This window comes from Anser brachyrhynchus, assembly GCF_964034855.1.
Source record: "Anser brachyrhynchus genome assembly, chromosome: 1".
NCBI classification, from domain to species: Eukaryota; Metazoa; Chordata; class Aves; order Anseriformes; family Anatidae; genus Anser; species Anser brachyrhynchus.
The window spans coordinates 91,935,699-91,958,357 of NC_137694.1; the positions used below are offsets into that span (position 1 = coordinate 91,935,699).

Consider the following 22,659-nt stretch of genomic DNA (forward strand, 5'->3'; position numbering starts at 1 on the left):
GCAGCGACTGATGGTATGACAAAAGTTAAACTGCTTTGTTTCCACAAACCCATACACACAAGAAATGGTCAGATTAGCAAAGTCATCTGCACGTTCAAAGTCTGTATAATTTGGAGGAAGGAAAGTGTTTTCTATTGAGCACGGATATTACCTTAACGATGAACTCAGAACTCCTTGTGCTAGAAGGTAAATAACACTATAAAACACTTTAAAATGTCTGTCAGATTGTTCTTTCCAGTAAGTCATGGAAAGTAATTCATGTGAAGTCACAGTAATTCATGTAAAGTCACAAGAAATACAGTGCTCCAAGCCCTGATACTCATTGGCCAGTGTTTAGCAGTAAATAATGCAAATCCCATTCCTAAATCAGAACACCAATTTTGTTTGACATGATTTAATTTTAGTTGATTTGCCTTAATTACAAAAAGACCATTGTGGTAACAATAAATTTTCCAACAAGCTTGCAGGGACGGTTTCTTGGCTTGCTTAAGTCGATGTAAGAGCACAATGCTGCCAAAAGCAGTGCTCCTGCTGCATCTCTTGCACTTTGTGTTGGTAATCACACAACTGCTGACCTGAATGACATCCATTCAGTGTGCTGATGTGACCCAACCCACAGCACGATCATTTAATCATTAGTGTCAATGCAAGGAAATACGCAGTCTGGGCAGGATAGGGTAAATCTGGACTGCCCCTTCCACAGACTTAAGACACCTGGGACACTTCCTCCAAGGTCCTGAAAAATCTGAAGATAGCAAATGACAAAAACCAATGAAGAACAAGTAAAAATAAAAGGATTATATTCCTTTCTCTTCTCACATATACCATAAATATAATACTCAGAAAAGCAGACCCAAGGGCAATTATCGTTTCAAAGGCACGACTCTTCCAAAAGGACTGTCACATTCCATTATCCTCGGGGTCGTATTCACTTCAGTCCTTAAGTCTCTGGTCGATTGATTACTTGTAAATGAGCCCTCAACTGACTCTTCCTTGTGACTTCACCAAAGGCATCTGCATCTTCTTTGCCAGCAGGTCCACTGGGCCTGCATGGTACCGTTTATGTCGTATCAGCCTCTCCCAGTGCTCTTGTGCTGAAACCCCCTGGTGACAAATGCAGACTATTTTCTTTCAATGCAAGCTACTGATTTCTGCTTTGGTGTTTTCTCTCTCTCTGTCTTCTTGGTTTGGCTTTACAGTGATAGGATGTGTTAGGTCATATTAGCTGATACTTGCAGAGTAAAAAAAAAAAAGTAATTGTAATAACTGCTCATGTAGGTCTCAAAAAGCTGGTATTAAGCCAAGGTTTTCCCATGTAATCATGGTGTCCATACAGCAGAGCTGTCATCTCTATACACTTAGTAAAACAGAAAGCTTCAGCACTCTTTAGGCAGGCTTATGGAATGATGTGTTAATCTACTCCCATTAACAAGACAGCAAATTCCCAGTTGATTACCCAATTCAAATTAAGCACATGTAATCTCTCTGTGACACTCACAATGGTGTTAGTGTAATGCATACAGAGAGAGAAGGGATGAAGTCAGTGTGCTCAGGAGTGCTCAGCTGCCAACATTAATGTCATTTAGGCACTCTGAATTTTAATATGGGTCATTAACACCAAACTCCTGTAATCACTGCTTTAAAGACAGAGCTTCTTAACTGTGTCAGTCTTCCGCTGTGCACTACAGAAGCAGCGCAGGCGATGTTACAGGTTTTCCAGTTCGTGGTAGGATGGGGGAGTCCCATCAGACTCTACCATAGATGTGTACTTTATGGGAGGTGGCGGTGGCTTGAAAGATGGAGGTCTGTTCATACTGCAATGGAAGAGACAAAATATGGTATAACACAAAAGCCACATGAAAGACCGTTGTAAAATGTTCACAAGAGGAAGTAGACGGACACTAAGCAGAGAGTATGTTGTAACAGCACCTGGCATTGGCTCTTACACATCGTGATTTCCCTGTTCCTCTTTTACAGCCCCAATGCACCTCCTGGTGCCCATGTGGCTTTCTGAGCTCCCACCTCACAGTTTTATTTTATTCATGTTTTTAAAAAAAAGATCATGGCCCTGGTGAACCACTCAAAGCCATCACAGGGATCTCCTGCTCCTGCTGCTCTTTGAAGATATATTTAAAGACTCATAACTTCTTTCTTTTGCCAATTTATAGGCCAAGATAAAGTAAGGTCCTGTCCCAAATCAGTGATAAAAATCCACTCCATTTTTACCTTCAATATATAGGGTTTGCTGTTATGTTTTGAAAGGATTTTCTAGGACAGCAAATGATTCATGATCTCCATGATTTTTCAAACATTTTAGTAATGGTAGGAAGATTAAAAATAATTGGCTTTTAGATACCACTTTCATCAGAGGGTCTCTGAATGCTTTACTAAGGAATTAAACTTTGGCCATAATTACAAACTCAGTGCTTCTCTGACTGGGATTGTGTATCAGGTAGCCTGCTTTCACATATATTATCCACAACTCCTGTAGTACCCTAGAAGTACAGTTACATTAAAGTATGTCCTCAAGTAACCATGCAAAATGAGAGAGCAAAGGCAGCTGGCAGGGAGGCTAATAGAAGTGGGATGCTCTGGGGAAAAAAAATTACTTGCACTCTTCCCTCATACCCTACAGCATGCACCAAAGCTGCACCACAGTTCTTTTTAAGGTTTATTTTACAGAGATCTGCAGAATGGATGGGAGGACTGAGACCACTCTACACTGCATACCCCTGTATAAAAAGGTGGCATTAGTGATCCACATACTTAAAGGCCTTGTACACTGTGGAGAGTTTCAGGTGGAAACACTTAAGTCCAAACACCAGAGACTGGAGTTTGTGCTGTACTATACCTCCCACACATTCTGTTCCCCTTGCTGATACTTACATCTCTTTTTGGTACTGACACCATTTCCTGATGCCTAACACTATCAGAAAGCTGCAGAAGAGGAGCATGATCGCTACCACCGTTGGCCAGGGGAAGCGACTGGCTTCTTTATTCTTCACATTGCCTGCAAGGGACACAGTAATGAGCCAAACCTGGTCAGAAGGAGAGATGTTTGTGCCTGCTGCCTTTGGCTTCCTGATCCTCCCCAGCCCTGCAGACAAAGCGGCTCCAGCCCAATACAGGATGGCCAGGTTTCCAGGCTGAGCCCTGTAAAACCTGAACATCACTGCTCCAGTTCATGGACTTGTGTTCTGGCTGGGTTTGCAGGCTGATTTCAGCCACTCACCAGTGGCTGAATGAGGTTATTTAGGCACAGCTGGACAAGCACTTCATCAGAAAACCACTGGTGTTCTCTGTTCCCCCATGAGCTTCTCCACAGAGAGACAGCATGTCTCAGCACACCCCCAGCACTCATTCCCACTGCTTAGGATTTGTAGGATCATGTCTCACCAGTACTATTGACCAGTGGGATGGTGGTAAAGAAACCTTTCCATCTGGTAGCTGAAACGGGCTGGTCTGTTATGCTGAAGGACACGTTACCTGCAAAGATATGGGTACAGAACATTTTTAGTAGCTTACTTGTTCTTTGTTTTGTTTTATCATTATTTATTTTAACAAATACTACGTCCAAACCATTCTATGATTCTGTGTTTAGAAGCCACCATCATTTACCCTGCTGAGGACTGGAAATCAAATTCCAGAGTCTGTATGTCAAAGTTCACTTTGTGGGACAATTGTGTTTTTGGCATACAAGCTACTGCTAGGCAAAGAAATTTGCTTTTATCAAATAAAAGAACATTAGAAGAAACAGGGAACACTGGTAAATACCTATTAAAATATTCCAGCAAGCCAGCACTGAGCTGCACAGCAGTCTGGGAGAATGATAAGATTTTTGCTTCTTTGATGGTAATGAAAAAGCTAAAGATACTAAGTGGCTTAGCAGCAACACAGAGTCTGCTTCTGCCATGACTGCGTGAAACCTCAGTGTCCTGTATCAAGAGCTGTGTCTGAACCACAAAAATAATATTTCATTTGTTTGTAGACAGACATTTTCCCTTTCCTAATACAGTTAAGCTACCAGCCTTTAAGATCAGTGCTGCCTAAGGACACATGCCTGTTTTCTCGAGCTGTCTTTGTGTTCATGTGCTCCAAAACAATAGCTAAAATATGCAGCTAGACAACTATACGGTATTTGCAGAACCGTCACAGCACTTACTATGCACAGGGGTTGTATCCTCAGATGAGCGCGTTGCATTCTTGAGGCTCTTTGGGGATTCAGTGGTGGAATCATTCAAATCTGTATAAAAGCAGTAATAACCTTAAATGATTGTAACAGCCTGTACGTGACTGCTTCATTAGGCTTAACTGTGGCTATTTTATATCATCAGTTTTCCCTGATGCAAACAACAAATGGAATAACAGAGATACCTGAGAGTCTTTCATGTAATTGCTGGTTTATAGATCCAAGGAAAAAAATCCCACTGTTTAAATGATGTAGATGAGTAACCAGACTGAGCCAGGAAAATCTAGCTTTCTCATGAGATGCTGGTTCTGACTGAGATTAAGCAGTCAAACATACATATATATATATATATATACAGAGAGAAGTTTTTTAAAAATACATATGTGTGCATATATACATATAAAGATATATATTTTAAAAACACAACTAATATATAAATACATTTAATAAAAACCCCTACCATATATATATATATATGTTTATATATATAAGCACTCAAGCATATATGAATACTCAATTACAATCAGAAAAAAATCAGTCCACTTTTAGGGCACTCTAAAAATTCACTAAGAGTTTTTGATGTTAATTCAATTTAGTTTTTTTTTCCTTGTTTATCAGATATTAAATTCTACAGGGGCAAGCATAGTAGACATGCCATTTAGAAGAGGACAAAAGAAAAAAAAAAAGGACATACACTTAGAAATCTCATAGCACTGTGCTCTATACAGCATGCCAATGAAAGCTATGTATTATTATTTACATAATGGCTTGTGTTACAGCCTCAGAGAATTTAGCTAATAGTGATAATCCCCACTGCAGGAGCCCTGTGGCTCTGGGAGGACGTACTGGAACACATTGGTATGCCTCAGCAAGCACACCGGTGCTTGTGTGCTCTGAAATTGTTCTCAGTTATAGCTGCCTCATGGAAGACCCTTCAAGCTCATGCCTCAGCTAGCTGTCAGGCAGACGTGGCTGTAGGGAAGACAGTGAGTGGTGCTGTACCTCCCTTAAATAAAACACGGTTCAGTGTGCTTTTTAACAAAACTGCAACGGGCAAGCTGTGCAAGAGCAGGGTCGCAAGGCAAGCGGAGCTGTCACAAGGTTTCAGTCTAAATGTGTGGTTGTGGGTTATATGCCGGTATATAACCACCAGTGTGCTGCAAAAATATATTCAGAATAAAGAAGGTGGCTGTTGTATTTGTGCTTCAGCCAGAAGATGACTGCCATACAAATACAATAGCGCACTGACAGGTCCTGCCTGTCCTGAAAGCACAAAGCAAGATGTAAAAAAATCAAGTAATTTCTCGCATTCTGCTGCCAAACAAAGGTTTTCTGAAGGGAAAGATTTGAGAAAAAATGTCCACCCCCACCTTTTTTTCATTCATTGGTCTTTAATGAAGCTGCCTTCCAATGTTCTATTAGCCAGCCTTTATACCCCCACATTAGCTCACAATTTCATTGCTGCTCTGTGATTTTATTTAGCTTCTCCAGTAATTTATTTTGTCTATAAACTGCCCTCAATACTCACTGCATTTGCCTAGTAACCCTCCTAATTTTAATATTATTAAATTAAATAGATCTAATAAAAACAATATACGGAAACATTTTTCATTCCTCTTTCACTGCTGCAAATCCTTAAGGCTTGGAAGACTTGAGCCTTTGTCTTCTAACTCAGTGCAATTCAGCAGAGGAATGCTTCTGTGGAGCATTAAAAAGCTAGTACAGATGACACCACTTGATGTTTGTTCTCTGTTTGGACACTACTTTTCCATGTTTAGTAATGATTTTTGGATGGCAGCATGATGAATATCAAGTGACAACTGAACATAAGCACCACAGATGTCATGGGCTTAGCAAAGGCGTTGCGAACTGAGGGCCACATAGAGTACCTGCTGCTGCACTTTTTGCCAGAGACTCCAGACCACCACAGATGTGCAGCCTAAGTCTGTACCACATTTGCCCTTTGCAGCACCTCTTGTTAGCTTCGTAACATCCCTGCTACAGTCCTATCAAGCAAAGGAGACGTATCATCTACTCACATGCTGTTGTCACATTCTCTCTGAATGCTGTGATGCTGGTATAGCTTTTTGTCTCTGGGGCAGAAATCATCTCTCCTGTTGAAAAACACACACATACTTGCAAAAATTACTGTTGAGGACCCCATCGTTTGTTCTTCATTTTTTCCTCTTTCTTCCCTAAATGTCACATAGTTGTAAACTATCATCTGAAATTTTGGCTTCCCCCAGACACCACCAGAAAATCCTGTGTCTGGTTTTAAAGGTCTGTCACAAGCTAGAAACTTAAGAGGAGCTTAGTGAGCTGTATGAATAAACTGAGAAAACATGGGGCATTTAGGCCTGAATTTTTGGTTTTCAGCTGAAAATCAGAAACTGTGAGTGTACTGGCTTGTTTCAACCTGAAATCAATGGAGAGTGTTGAAAAAATGTACGTAAACTTGAATTTAGACAGGGTTTTACCAGGTCCAATGGGATGAAACTGTGTTTCCAACAAGCAAAGAGACGTTTTAAGGAAGTTAGTACAGGAGATTCACACCTACAACGGCTGGTGCCAAATACCCACTTCTTTAACATTTTTCTTGAATCTTCTTTTGAAGCAGTAAGTGTTCTGGAGATGAACTAGCTATTTATCTGATATTCAGACAGACAGATGGCGGTTAGCAAGTAGACCTCTATCTGTCCATGAGGAATATTTCACATTTACTAAAAAGAGACCATCTTTCCTTACACCTGTCTCATTTTTGGAAAAGTGCCATTTTGCCATCTGAACAAACCTGAGAAACAGAAATGCAGCTATAACTTAGCAGTCAAAGCCTGGGGATTTCTGGGATCAGAGATGGAGGTTAAGGAAAGACCAGGCTGTGGATTTAAGAGCCTTAGTTTTGCCTCCCCTCCTCCTTCTCCCATCTATTTCTGTGTACTATACTACTATACTTTTGTATTAATTCCCATCTGTCTCTTGGGTTTTCATTTTAACAACTTGCAAAATAAGGGGAACTGAAACACCACCCCCATCCCTGCCACTTTTTTTTTTTTTTTTTTTAAAGTGTCAGGCTTGGATTTAGCATCCTGACTCAGCTGCAGCCCTAAAGGTCTGACCAAAAGCGCCATGGTGGGACTGGTGTGGGAACCAGAAGCAAGCCAGAGATGCGCAGCACAAACCCATGCTCAGGACAGTGCTCCTGCCACACATCGGGGACACTGGTTAAAAGGCAGTTGTTCCCTGGGCTATTTACAGGAGAGAAATGGCTCAGCTTTGGCTTGCACTACGACTTTGACATCGTACCTCCCCAAGCAGTTATGATATACAACCCAGTGAGGGGAAGCCTCTCTATTCGCATTGTATATTTATAGCCTTTCAGTCAAAATTATTCCCCCTTAGTGCCCTGCTGCCATCCAGGTCTCTGCTTCAGAGGGTGGGGAGGGCAGCCCAGGAAGAGGCCAGATTTAATTTCACTGCTGCTGCAATCTCTGTTCCTGCCCTGGCATACGTATATATATAACCTCCTCTTTGCCCCAGGCTTCATATGAAGGTATTCACCTCCCAAACAGTGCACTGCTGGGTCAGAATAAATCCTTTTGCTCAGCCTTTTCCTCCAGTACTGCTTCACATGTCACCAATTGCATTGCTCGCTCACACCTGGGTAAATATTGCTGTAGTATAATGGTGGTTGCTTTAAGTGAAGTTTGCAGGGTTGAATCACACAGATGAAGGAGGACACTTAACACCTGACAGGCTCACGAAAGTCAGGCTGTTGTAAGGCATTTTGTTTTGTCTGGAGAATAAGACTGCTGCAGACTCCATGGACTGTATTCATTCTTGCTATGGCTACTGTGCTGCTATGGAGGGGAAGGCAGTGGTTCAGCACTGCTGAGCTGCATCGCCTCTTCCTCATGCTGCCTGTGCTGCCATTTTGTACGTGCCATTTGAATCCAAAATGGGAATTTCACATGCTGTGATTCATGCTGAAGCAATACGGAAATCATTTTGGCCAAATTCATTACCTTGTGTTGTGGAAGCATGAGCCAAACTTGCTCGAGTTGTGAAATCTGGGGAGGCCGAAGATGTAAACTGATGCTCTAAAGAAACACAGATTAAACAGTATCCCATTTAGTTGGTAGAATGTTTAAAAATTAAAATTAAGAAATTATAGAACAACACAGATGAGTATAGAACAAAGAACTTGCAGCAAGCATTGGGTAAACACAGACTATGTGACAGGGGCCTACTGTTGGGGTTGTAGGTTAAATGCTCAGGACACGTCCCATCTATTCAGCAGGCAGTCAGTAAAAGTCAAAGTGATTAAAGCAAAGCCTTTCATATGGGCTAGCTGTTATTTAATTGTGCTTTTATACACAGGGCTCAGTTTAATGGCCATGGGGTAGATTATGCACATGCCAGTGGTGCTCCTTGGCCTAGCTGGGGCCTGCCCAGGTGTGGGCCTCGCAACATGTCACAACTGTATAGGCCTGGGTGATCACACACTTTTTTGGGTTTTCCTATCAGTTACAGAAGATAGTTTAACGTGGTTATCCATATGCTTCCTCTTGTAAAGCAGTGACACTTATCCCATATCATTAAAGAATAAGGATGATATGCTACTGTCAGGTCAAGATAAAAATGGGGATTTAAACTTCTTTTCTGTCACAAGCACCTCTCCATCATAACAGGATAAATTTATTTATGGTTTTATGGGATTTCTATTCCATTTTATAAAAGGCGTAAGAATAATATTTGGTATTCATCATGCCATTTTACATGCTGTTCTAATGTGACAGGGCTTTAGTAGGATTTGCGTTAGCTCTCTTCCTGGTTGACTTTGCAGCTCACAAATTCCCATCCAAGAGCATTTACAGGTACTGCCAGTGTCAGGGCACGCTGACCTCTCGCTGACATTCTTCTGGCTCTGTGTACATGGCATTTAAGAAAAGGTCAAGCAAAGATCATACATGTATTGACTGAGTAATAAGGAAAGCTTTTTTAATTTTTCCTTACCTGAGGTAGTCATGACAGCCGATGTAAGTGCTGAATTTCCAAGGTCTATAACAAATCAAAGCAAACACCTTTACTAAAGATGAAAAGGGTATTTATTCTGCTTTGGAAAAGAGGGTCACTCAAGGGCTCAAGAGTGAGAGAAAGTGCATCACACTTAATTTCCAAATAATCCTTCAATGCACAACCTAGCCAAGTGGTCCAGCAAGAACCAAGAAGCACCTGAGGGAACTATGATGTGTAACCCCTAGGGAAAGCAAAGGTTTGGGGGCCAAAGGGTCTGGAACCCCTACTACCTCCAATCTCCACCTCACTCAAAAATCAGAAGTGGGTTGCGTAGTTTTAACCCATGCAGACAGATGTGTCTTATTAGCATGCAGGTTGAAATAACGTATGTGACCTGGTGAGGGCACCTGCATGGCTCCACCCATGAGGCATTTCAGAGGCTGCAACTCTGGCAGGAAATATCAGGAATACTGCCCTGAAAAGTGCTCACCAAATCCTCAAAGAAGTGGAGAGAGAGGGATTTATTCCTTGCAATTGAAGGGCTGTTAACCATCTGGCCAAGCACAACAGAGACATCGTCCTGCCCAAGCAGCATTTACATCCCAAGTAAGAGGAAGCTTATGTAGAAAAACACACCTCTTTCCTTGCCATTTATCTACAGTATTTCTCTGACACAAGCACATAATCTACTGCTGAAACACAACTGGCTCCTGTACAGAGCAAAGCAAGCTATCCAAGGAGAGGCATCTCCAAAGCACTTCAGCTGATGTGAGGGGAGAACAATTTGTCTGTCTGCGATAAGCTGACAATAAGACAAACTTGCAGGGGAAGAGCACAAATTTTCCAAATTTACACAAATTAAGAAACATTCCATCAGTCCCTTAATTAGGCAAAAGTGTTGAGGATCTTGGCTGTGTACTTAAGCAGAATGTCGAACCATTAGTAGGGAAGTTATTTTTAATTACCAGCTCAGTGCTGAAAGAACTATATTCAAATGCTAGCTGAAGCATCAGAAAGAACATTAAGTGCCCTTCAAGGCCAGAGTTTAATTACGTTTGAGTTTAACTATGATGGATTACATCACCAAAATATCTGCGCGTTGTATTTGTTCTGAAGTCATAGCTGCAGAAAAGGATACCTTACTATTCACCCAGAAGCAAGTCTGCAAAACCATCTCTCCAATAGCTTTAAGAATTTATAGATGCACCCCTAACATAACCCAGGTTATTTTGTCTTCTAATTTATCCTACCTTCTGAAGCCATGTTGGTAAATGCTTGGGATGAGGCTTCATTAGATGTATTGTCTGTGAGGGGGGAAGAAAAAAAAAAAAAAACAGAGATGAAAGCAGTTCCTAAAAGAAGTTAGGCTTTTGTTATATAGGTTGAAAATTTAGTCTGGAGTTTGTGCCGTTAGTATGGCACCTTCACAGAACATTGCCAAGAATTAACTTAATTTTCCTCCTTTTTGTCACATCTAAATACACTAACATTTTTATACAGAGTGGATCTATCTTAGTGTTAGTATAGCCCACAGGCAAAAATGTAGACTTCTTTAATTGACGTCTCTCTGATTTGAATACATTTCTACAACACTGCAAATTGGGTGAAATGAGTCATTTTGAAGAAAAATGATCATTCATCTCCCCGCCTTCCAAAGCTATATTTTAAGGGACTAAGCTTTGGGTTTTGATGTAGTCTTTGTTGAAAAACATACCAATAATGTATCCAGAGCCAAAAGCTAATACAGGTGCAAGTAGTTACCACGGTACACATGAAAGCTGATCCAGGGCCAGCAGTTCTGTTATATTATCTGTGCAGCAAGGAACATACATAGTAGAAAAAAAAAAAAGAAAAAAAAAAAAAAGGTGTAACTGTGCATTTGCACCTGAAGACAAGGTGTGCACAAGAGGGTGCTAAAGGAAGTCTATCTGTTCTTCTTGCCAGACACTCTGCAGGACTGCTCAGTGAGAAATACGTGGTTGTAACAGCTCACTGGTGCTGTGTAGCTAAGTTAGTGTACTTTTGGGTATGTGAATTGCAGCAAGATACTGCCTAACAAATACCAAACATCTTATGTTTGTGTAGGAGTTTCTTTTCTTCTCAACTTGATGAGTTTACTCAGGCATTTTTGTCAGGTTTCTTGGCTCATTTAGAGACTTGAGCTAAGAAACCTGCCAGAAAGCTCAAGCTGTGTGATGAATGTGTTTAACAAAACTTCCATACACTTCCCATTTCTTCTGTAATTTAAATAGCAGAGAATACATGTGTTTGGTATTCTTAACATTTCAGATATGTCCTATCTATGAAAAACCTACCAAAAGAAATAGATATTTCTTCTGATGAAATATTCCATGTTTCATTCCTGAGGAAGGGAAACAGACATACACACGAGAATGTTGTATGTGCCTGGTGGGTCCCTTGTAACATTAGCATAGATCTCAGCTGATAGAAACCATCACTGTCTTGTGAGTCTTCTTGTTCAACAGAAATTTCTGGAGAAGAAAAAACAAACACACACACAAAAAGAAAAAGAAAAGCTGCAAACCCTTTTCATAACACTTCAAATTATAAATCAGAGTCATGCAAAATGCCAGTACTGAAAAGCAAGCTTATGTAGCTGAAGGTTTCTTGGCTGAGATGCTATCCAAAGCAGTCCACCCAGATGGACACCTACATGCTCCCATCAGCAGCAGTTTAGCAACCATTGCTTTTCCTCTGAATCATTTCTACAGTTATGTAATTGACCTGTTAATGGGACTTATTACCTTCAGACTGCTCCATCAGTGTTGCTCGGTCCACATACCACACGATGCTTGGCTTGGGAAATGCGTTCCTCACAATGCAGCTCACATTAGGCTGTGGGACAGTGAAGAACAGTTAGCCTCCACCATTCTCACCTGTCCGCCACTGCTGGCATACAAAATCCATGATGGACAGAGTTGCTCTGACAATCTTATTTACACATCACCCTCCTTGGCCAGGAAGCACTCCCTCCTCATTGCAATTCTTCCCCTACCATTTTTCTAGTTGGAGGCACCATGGAAGGAAAGTTAAGGGACACCCCCATTGCTACCCTGGGGGTGATCGGGCTTCAATGCCCTTCAGTTCAGTTCAGTGGCTGGAGAGACATGGGGTGACCCCCCAAGACCCAGCCCAGCACTTTGGGGACAAACACCCATATGGAGGAACACTGGCACTAGTAATGTGTAGGATAAGGGGGCAAGAATGAGACGCCTCCTGATTGTCATGCAAATCTTTCATTTGTTGGGCAGATAAGGACACAAATCCCATGAAAAAAACTGCCTAGCACATTGATATGTTGAATACACAAAATTAAATACCTTTGTAGAGGGCATTGTACTTAAGAGGTTTCCAGAAGTCACAAGAAATCACGTTTTAGATGCAGTAGTCCTGGCTGTACGCCAGTTGTTCCAAAAATCTGTGTGCTCACTTTACTTTCTCCTCAAGCAATAGAAGGGAAGAACTGGAGTGTCCTGGTTAAACCACAACATGGAGGGACCTCAAAATCAACGCTGGATGAAGGGGCGGGTACTAGCAAGGTACGAGGTCTCATCTGCATACTGCCTGGATGTTCCCAATTAGATTTACTTAGTAGCTTATGTCACTAAGAGAAATTACCTTGTCCATTTAATCAAAAGACTTTCATATGTGACTTAATGCAGCACACCGCCCTCTTGCACCCACTTCTGAAGTGGGTTGCACACAACACATTTAGTTGAAAGGAAGTTTGATATATTGCAGGCAGCAGAAGTCAAACATTTGGTATGAAGACTGAAACTATCCAAATGAAACTCTTTCCTTGCCATTGTAAATAGTCACGAACTCAGCATAATTGCTTTCCCCTCTTTTCTCTTCATCGTTCCCTTATTATTCAGCCATTTTTAGTTCATAATATTCTTATAGATGCTTCCTGTGAAGAAATACAAATCTGGCATCCAAAGTAGATTTAGGCCCAATGAGAAAGGGTAGAAAAGAGAAGAGAAGCAGTCGGTGTTTGGAGATGAAGAATGGAGAAACTCTTCTTTGAAGAGTTTCTACTGCCCAGCCCTATGAAAGCAGCACCCCCTCCTCTGCTCAGCAGGACAGTACAGACAAATACCTGCAGAATCCAACACCACAAGTGAAAATAAGTCATCAGGGAGAATGTAGTGGTTTTACAAAACGGCCTAGCTCAGGCCTTGTCTGAAAACAGGTGGGTATGGTGAACACAAGCCTCTGCCTGCCCACAAGCACTCTTTCTGATGAAAACTTCCTTAATCTGGAATGCTTACAGATTCAAAGTTTCAACCTGGATGGATGCAACAGGAAGCAGAACATCATAACAAGTAGCAAGAGCGTTCAGTCATAGGGGCCACAAATGTGTTTTATGCTAAGTACAGCCAGAGCTGTACAGCAGACTTTCTTTTTAGGTTTTACTCTAAGGAAGCAGGTGATAAAAGAGATCCCCAAAACACGTGTAAGTGCTCAGCTCTAAACAAGGACCCTCTAACTTAGATCCAGTCACTCCACTGATATTTGGTTACTCCAGCTGAGTTGTGCTTGGAGCACATTATGATATATTATGCCTGGCGAGACCATTGCTCTCCCCTTGACTCAGTAGGAAACTTGGTAGTAGCCTGGAGCTGTCACCAGCCCAACCCTAAGTCAGAGCAGTACCACATCTGCTTGAACTGCAAGGTAATGACTCAGAAGGATTTCTGCCCAAGATAGATATCACAGAGGGATCAGTTCTCATTTCGGTGATGCTGAAGCTCATCTCAGAGTTACAGAGGAAATGTTGACAAATTGTACTAGAAAATACTGTACTAGTGACCACCAAAACTCATCTCCCTGCCTAGTGCTAGAATCAGTGATATTCATGTTATTCCTCGCAGCCCCAGTGATGGTGGCAAATGATCTGCTCAGCCTCTCCTGGGGTCCTTACCAGCCCTTACTATGAAGAAGGCTTTCCCAATGTCTAATCTGAATCTTCTTTGCAGAATCTAAGCCTGCCACTTCTGGTTCTGTACAAGTGCATTAAAGAGGCTATTCCTTTCACCTTTCCTGCAGCCTTTCACATATGTGAAGAATTATAGTCTAAAGAAGAAAAGTATGAGAAGCCCAGAAGAGAACAGCCTTAAATTCTTTCCCCAGAAGATTTTGCTTCGACCCCTAATTTCTCATCATCAGCAAGAATGGCTAATGTGGTCCAACAGGTTTCCTAAGAACTAATCTGAACTTGCTCATTTCTTCACACTATCTGCAATCCAAAATGGATGAGACTGGGGAATGAGAACATTTCCTTGGGTACTTTCTGTAATTGGAACATAGCCATTAAAATGTCATAAGTTTTTTACTTGAAACTTAAAGGAAAACCTAAGTTTCATGACTATTTCATAGTAGTTTCCATGTCCTGGTGTGAAGAATATTATCGTGAAAGACTAATGGCTTTGTAGATAAAACCAGTGGCATTTTCTGACTAGCTGGTTGTAAACCATGTTTAACTCAAGCACAGGGAGTGGACCACCCACAAATGATTTATATTTGCTTTCTTGCCTATTCCTCAGAAGCTGACTAGTTACAGTGTCCCTGGTTATTTTCATTTCCTATCCTATGCAATATTATTCCCTTGGGTAAATATCATGTTTTCCATAGCTGTGTTTTTATTTCAAAAAGTCACATTTACCTTCAGTAAATAGCCACTTGCTTATCTAAAAATGATTGAACTTGGATATAACAGACGTTCTAAAATTTCCAATACATCCCCTGTAGGACCCGCAGTCCCCTGCATCACCACTGACCCCTCACAGCCTCTCCCCCCTGTTGCAGAGCCCTCCCTAGGGCTAACACAACATCAGAGGTTACCCAACCCACAGAGAAACCCTCAGCTAGCTCCAAAATGCTCTCACTGAATCAGCATACTGCTGTGGGGACGGCAGTCACTCAGAAGAAGGCATATGAGTCACTGACATTAGCTCATTGACTTGGAGGTCCCCCCTGCTGCCTGGCTCAGCACAGCCTGCCTGGAGCACCCTGAGCAAGCAGCCACGGTCACGGTCATGGCCATCCCTCCGTGCTCCAGCACTGCTCACCTTCTGTGAGGTGCCAGCTGGGCCCTCCTGCAGGCTAGCAGAGATTTCAGGGTAGGCTGGAAAGAAAACATAAAACGTATTAACGAAATGTCTACCAAAGGTCACGGTAACAGCTTCTAATGAGACTTAATGGCCTTGTTTTGTAAAGAGAGTGCAAATTAAATCCTACATCCACCCACATACCTGGCAAGATAAAAGCTTGCACCGCTCCAATTTGAGGTCAAGGAAGTGGTTTAGAAGCACACACCAGCAGCTACTACCACAAGATCTGTAGTGTATTTTTCTGCCTTTCAAAGATACTTCTGGGCGGCTTTGTTGAAGCTAGCTAAAGCCATCCTGCAGTCACAGCTCTCATAGCAGGGCATCACTGTTCCAGCTGTTGATTCCTCCAGGTGTTTGCCGTCAAAGCTATCTGCAAAAGTTTTAGCCATCCCCTGCCTTCCCCCAAACTATCCATTGATCTCGAGTACCACCTTTCCCCACGCTGTTGTTCTGGTAGATATGTGACAGTCTTATGCCACAGGCTCTTCCTGCCCTGGCCAGGAAGCCCAGAGCTCTCTTTTACATCAAAGCAGCGGTTTTCTGATGACCACATCCACAAGAAATGGAAAAAGGTTATATTTTTTTCTTTTTTTTTTCCCTTTGCACAGCATTTCAGTTCTGGGCACAGCTGACTATAGATGCAACTTTGAGGAACCATAAGCCTCTTTTAGCTGGCATTTCTGAATCAGCCATTGGATTCCAGTAATGCTGACTGTTAGGTAAAAACTGCTGAAACCGGGGTTAACAACAAGTCCCAAAAGCCTTGAATAAATCATGCTTTGGCCCTTTCTGGGCCTTAAAACTGGACTGGAAACAAGCACAGAACCTGGATCCACATTCTTTCTCTTTCCAAGCTAAATCTCACCTTAACCCCCACCATTAGTATAATTTTCTTTTTTTTTTTTTTTTCTTCACCTAATTCTGTTAAACCAGTGTAGGTCCACCTCAGTTCATTACTTTCCCGATTGAGGTGATGTGTTCAAGTTTCCCCGTCATTTTTTAAAGCCAATCCACCCAGGACTCTCTCCCCCTCTTTTTCTAATTTCCATTTTTCTGCCAATCGTTACTGACTGGTTATTCCAGGACTGACCTATATTTAATGATTACGGCCTTGTGGTTCTCTAGACTTCTGGGTGGATTTTTTTTTTCTACTTTCTTCTTTTTGTTTGGTTCATCCTTCCTATCAGAAAATGAATATGTTAAGATTTCTGCCTCACCAAAACAGTACTGGTGGTAGTGGGGCTGGCAGATAGACAGAAAAATCTTTCAGGTGTAAGAAAATGTATGGTAAACCGGATCTTCTAACAGGAGCTAAAAGTTGGCTGGTAGACTAAATAACATTAAGTCTAGTGCCTGTTTTTCCTTTAGGGTTTTGATGAGAATGGGAATGCATCTCCACTTCTGTATTGGATGTGGCCTCTGCTTTTTGAGAAGACATGTTTGCTTGGTAACTATTCTGTAAGGCAACTTTCAAGCACAGCTTGGAATGACCTAATAGATCTTTTCCATTTAACATCTCAGCCCCTGTTAACACTTCGACACTCATTTGTCTTGCTAGGATATTTACCAATGGTTTGGGTCTAGCAGAAATTCAATATTTAGTATAGTAGTTTCTGCTGCTGAGCTTTTACTCTTACAAAAAGGAGAAATCAATATTTGGCAAAGTTACATGTGAAAAGGCCATACATTTTCTCAGAAACTTGTACCTAAACGAACTCCATTCTGGAAAAGACATATTTTTAAGCATTGCAGTCTAAAAGTATCCCCTCAAAAAAAGCTCTTGATTGAACATATTCTTTTATTCAACTTATCAAGACCCTCAGCTTCACTGAGAGACTCACTCCTGCACTTCCCATGCTTCTTCTACCCAGCTCTCAGTCATACCCAGGCCACCTCAAGCATCTCTGGGGAAACACCACTGCCATCCCTCAGACTTGGGTTGTCTCTGTTGTATTCACACTGCCCAGCCCATGGGATCCCTTGCACTTGTTCTCCCCCAGCTCCTGATGGTGTGGCGCTACTATCATAAGCAAGCTAGTAGTTTCTGGGAGCATCATAAGATGTTCAGAAAAACCCACAGCCAAAGGCTGTGGTTTCTTTTTCTTGTTTGTATCTCTCCCCTCTTGTACCAGCTTATTGAGCTGGTGTGGGTCACATGTGACACAGAAATTCAGAAAAAAAAAAAACAATTAAATGTTTGGTTAACTGACACACAGAACAAGGCAAGAGCATCAGCCTGGGCAGAGAGACCTCAAGTATCTTAATATACTTGAATGATTACTGAGGTAACTCTGTAGCTGCTTGACAAATGTTGACTTTTTTAAGAGTAAAATCCATGGCTGAATCATGCAAATGCGAGAGGAAATCTAAGATCATTAACTTCTATTTTCATTTCTCTTGCGTCAGTGACTGACAGCCCTCCGACAGAAGGCTTTTTTTTTTTTTTTTCCCCCACTGTTCCCTGTTGAATCTTTCTTTGCATCCTGAGCATCAGCCTTGCATTTCTGTGCCACCTCTGAGCTGTGAGCTTCCTCAGGCAAACAGCTAAGTCAAGGGACTGTCGACAGACCCATTGGCTAAAACCCATTCATTTTAGGAGAGTTGGAAATATGTTTTTCAGACCCACTGCTCTACAAGTAGAAAATACAGCTTGGTTTTCCCTGGGCAACATTGCTCTTACCCAGTTGTGGAGTGGTTCCTAAACATCTGAAAAGGGAACAGAGCAAGAAACTGAAGATGGGGGAGGCTTCCAACATAAAATACCAGCCCACGTTTGCAATACATGGGCCCTGCCCCTCCTGACCAGTTTGAGACCCCCTAGACAGGACCTCATTTTCAGAGCCAGAGCCTTTGGCAGCAGTTATAAATCACATCTCCAAAGGACATGACTTTGCAGCAATGACAGCTCCAAATCACATTCCCTGCCTAGCAAATGCTGGCCATGAGTTCCTAACCATGGGCAGCATGGTCATTTTGTAACTGGGGCACAGAGATCTCGATGACCAACACACTTACCTGTAAGTTGAAGGGTGTCAATGTAACCTTACACACATGGGTGAGATCGTGGTAATTTGCATGTCAGTATTGTTATGTGCTCACTGGAGTAGAGCAAATATTTTTGATGCCAGACACGTGAAGAATGGCCTCAAATTCTTTTTAAGAACTACAAGGTTATTTACAAATATTTTAACTTACTGCAGCAGAAAAAAAAAACCAATAACATCAATGTGTATGTATATACACACATGTATATATGAATATATAAAGTTGTATTTCAAAAGCTACTGCCTTCAGAAACAGGCAGAAGCTTTACTTTTAGAAAAGTAAGAGGACAGCTGGCAGAAGGCCCTTACCGAACACTCTCACGGTGGTGCTGCTCTTCCGGATCCTCTCTGGGTGGTAGACCACATGGCAAGAAAACACCTTGCCATCATCAGTGATTTTGGTGGGAAAAATCTTTAGAGCATTATTCAGACCCAGGTGGACTCTCCGTCCGTACAGCACGCTGCCATTCCCATACACCTCAGGACGGGAGGGCTCCTTGGTTATAAGTTCCTCTTTCTTTCCATTTTCCTCCTGTGAAAATATCATCCTGTGTAACTTGTAAAGACTGGATATCCCCTGCTGTTTTTGTAGGCCAACACTATTCCTGCTATGAAAATTTTCCTTACACCCCTAGCACTTACTAGGTGTAAGCAGACATTTGCAACACTTATTTTTGCCCAATACATTGTCTTTTTATGAGGAGATCCCCCAGAACTTCAAAACTGATAGCGGTCATCATCTTACCAACAAACTACAGGGTAAATAGCTGTGTCTTGTGAGTCCTGGCTCCTGCAGCCTGCACAGAGGGCAACAGAGCTGCTGGTCTTGAAGTTTTTAAATAGTGAAAACCTACTAATAATAGCTCAAAGTCATCTCCTCAGACTGCCCGTGTGCCAGTCACCTTGACATATAGATGCAACCAGCACATCCTGGACATCTGTGCCTTGGTATATATTTGCAAGCTGTCCTCTAAATGATGCATGGTGACCCATGTGTCATTGTGATGACCTTTTGTGGTTTTTGTTTTTTTTTGGTTTTTTTTCCCTTTCCTCTGCTGCTTGATTTTGTAGAGTGAACAAGTTGCACTGAAAAGTGTTAAGGGTACACATGCTCCCTACAGAAAAAATTATAATTTTAAAATTAAGAATTCACTGCAAAGAGATCTGAATAGGCAATAACATGTGACAGAAGACTAAAAAATGTAAATATTTGAAAGTCACCTTTAAGATAATCCTCAACAATTACAACACAGTGACACTAGATAGAAACTAATGGGCAAACCTCAAGCACTCTGCTTGCTGATATTTATATGAGTTAATGAAAAGGTTACTGTAACACATGCATACAAATATTTATCCAGAAAGTGAGATGCAGAACAAAAACATAACTAGCTTTAAATCTCACAGCAAATTGCTGTTTTATGTATGTGGTTAGCTAGATAACTGGGTTTGCATGTCTTCAGTGTGTGCCTGTGACATGGAGGTCAGCAGAGCACAAAAACATTACAGTCAACCCTTTTTTTCCTATTTCAAAGCAGCCTGATATCTCACTAACCTACGCAGTAACTGTATTTTTCAGAGATATTAAAGCTTCACTACTGCAAAAATCCCTGAGAAATCTGTTGCAAAGAATATTTTACTTGTTACATTTGCTAAGTTCTTTGGTAAGACTGCTCTACATGTCCTCATGAAAAATTAAAAGCAATTAAGATGGGATTTTCCCTCTTTGTTTGTTTAGCAGCTATTGTTTGTGCTGTCTATGTTGCAAATGAACAATTATACTTTTCCCTATATTATTACTGTCCATCGCAATGAATAGCTATTGTTTAACAGATTCTGCAGGGTGCAGTAAAATCCAACATTTCTCTTTCTATCTGCAAAAATACCCTGTAGTTTCTTCCATAATTTGTACTTGAGAAGAAATAATATTTATACTTACCACTACCCACTTCAGAGGGTAATTGGACAAGTTTGCTGAGGTTGTGTTCTCAAGGCATGGAATTTCTAAAGTCTGGCTTAACTGCACTTCCTTCACGTAATGCTGCTCCTCTTTTAGCATCGCAACAACCGCAACAACGACAGCAACAACAAAAAGCCCAAGAAGGAAAATCAGAAACATGGTGTTCATCATGCTTTAAGAACCGATGCTGACTGTTGTTTGAGGAACTGGCACTTTTTTGATTAGAAGGGAACCGTAATTTTCAACCATTATCCACAGACACATTTGTTAAGTGAAAGCCCTGAATCCAATTCCAGATGTAGTTTCAAGACTTTAATTCATGACTTTACCCAAATTTTTGTGCAATTCATAAAAACCTTTGCTTAACTGCTGGATTGAGACATTGTCTTTTGGAGCTGAGCTTCAAATTTTCTCTTATGATTTTTTCCACTACAATAAACCTTCACATCAATTTTGTGCACCTGTATTTCCTTTTCTCTGCAGAATTTCTTTGCACTAAGCAAGGTGTTCAGCTGTCAGGAGGGTTAAGATTAACCCTGCTTTTCAGTGTAAGTGGTCCTTTTATTATTCTCAAACCTGCCTTCTGCCAGGAGCAGAGAGCCTCTCACTCTTTCCTTTGTCCTCTATTTAAAAATGTATCTCAGCATCTCCTACCCTATCCATTCCTGATACAGGGCTCGAATGCACCTGTGGAAAGACAGAAGTGGTGCATCAAGCAGCGCACAGCTCTGATCCAAATGTCAGATCTGCCTGCATCCCCGTGTCTAAGCAGGAAGAGCAGTGGTGCAGCTAGGTGATGCTGCCAGTGCCTTGGCAAGTGCTGAGCTCTCTGGCTAGCCTCTTGGCCACAGCCTGCCTGGACCCTCTTGAACTTTGCTCCCCTGGTAGATTTGGTTTATGTGCTGAGACAAAACAGATACGGTACTGTGCAGCATACAGCCCTCAGAAGTACCAAGATGAACATTTGCCCCAGGAGATCAGCCTGTGGACAGCCTCTGCCTGCTCTCACCATCACGTCACAGCCGCCTAGTTTCCCTTCTCTCTTTGATTTTCATCTCCATTAACAGGCTGGTGGTGATGGTACTATGTGTTTGAAAATCCTACATGTGCCTGCTGCTCTGCGTGTTGTTTTTTTTCAGTATCTACTAGCCAAATCCATCTGGATTCACTGCACTTCGATGCAGCTGGGAGCTGTACTTCATTGATGACTGCTGCCCTTCTCCATCCCACTCATAGGCTGCATTAGAGCCTTTTGCCTTCTTTTGAACGGACGAAGATCATTGCAAAAGATCTAATTAATGTAAAATGCAAATTGGCAAGAGGTATGTTGTAAATTGAATTTTTGAGTTCTCTCTAGGAAGTGGTATCAGTAGCACCAATTTCTACATCATGCGGTGGCTGAAAAATCCACAACAGTGCTGATATGAACGGCAGCTGCCCACATTTAACATTATAACGTAAGTAGACAGCAGCTAGAGCTTTGAACATGCCAGTATCAACCAAGGCACCAGCACGGGAAGAGGAGCAATGCCCAATTGTCACTATTACTTTATTAGGGAAGAGAAAGAAAAATTGTACAAAGAACAGAACTGTACCCACGGACACTGCTGTTCTCTGCTAACCCTAACATCCCCTGCACCTAACCCTGCTCTCAGCCCTTGAAAATGTGCTGCAGATACAGCCCTGGACACCACCAGGCTGAGCATGCAGGCCTTGAAGCTCTGAAATGAAACTTGGCTCAGTTTGTTGCGTTTACTTTAATCCTCTTCAGCTTGCTAGCGGAAAACAAATGGGTCCAAAAGAGGTTTCTGGGGTCATCAAATCCAGTCCCTCTCCAGCACAGCTACAAGCTTGCCCAGCTCACCCAACATCCCTGCCCAGCTCCATCTTCATGGCAATTTGGACTCTTTGGTCTCACTGCTGGCATTAAGCAGCTGTTCCCGAAGTTGCTGCACCAGTGGTCAGCACTGTTGTTTAATTTGTAGCCAAATCCATTCACATCCTATTGGAAACCATTTATTCCTTCGCCAGGATATTTAAATATCCTCCCAGGAGTTCACGCTCTCCCCCAAGGCTTACTTACCATCACGCTGCTTCCCAGCTTCCTTTTGGCTGACAAAACAAGTCAAGTGTCCAGCGCCGTGACCATCCTAAACAACCCTCTGCTTTGCTCCACTTCAGTTTTGAAGGTGGGGACACACATCCACCTACTGTGCTAAAACCCAGCCCTGAAAATCCCAGCCCTCATTTCATTTTCCAAAATGAAAGTATGCACACTGTCCATCTGACCATCTTTTGTGCATTCCCCTCTAACTT

General features: G+C 41.9%; 1 protein-coding gene across 3 annotated transcripts in view; it reads right to left on the bottom strand.

Annotated features, from left to right (window-relative positions):
* Window positions 1–222: 222 nt before the first annotated feature.
* CD96 (CD96 molecule) overlaps window positions 223–22,659 on the bottom strand; it is a 47,203-nt gene continuing 24,766 nt past the window's right edge. For all 3 annotated transcript variants that reach the window (XM_080579516.1, XM_080579517.1, XM_080579515.1), the window contains exons 5-17: window positions 20,323–20,432; window positions 18,693–18,915; window positions 15,298–15,353; window positions 11,971–12,061; window positions 11,521–11,697; window positions 10,456–10,509; window positions 9,203–9,247; window positions 8,212–8,286; window positions 6,229–6,303; window positions 4,163–4,243; window positions 3,397–3,486; window positions 2,887–3,010; window positions 223–1,814 (exon numbers count right to left, since the gene is read on the bottom strand). In XM_080579516.1, coding sequence (XP_080435642.1) covers window positions 1,706–1,814; window positions 2,887–3,010; window positions 3,397–3,486; window positions 4,163–4,243; window positions 6,229–6,303; window positions 8,212–8,286; window positions 9,203–9,247; window positions 10,456–10,509; window positions 11,521–11,697; window positions 11,971–12,061; window positions 15,298–15,353; window positions 18,693–18,915; window positions 20,323–20,432 — 1,310 coding nt within the window. In that variant the 3' untranslated portion in view covers window positions 223–1,705. The remainder of the gene's footprint in view (window positions 1,815–2,886; window positions 3,011–3,396; window positions 3,487–4,162; window positions 4,244–6,228; window positions 6,304–8,211; window positions 8,287–9,202; window positions 9,248–10,455; window positions 10,510–11,520; window positions 11,698–11,970; window positions 12,062–15,297; window positions 15,354–18,692; window positions 18,916–20,322; window positions 20,433–22,659) is intronic.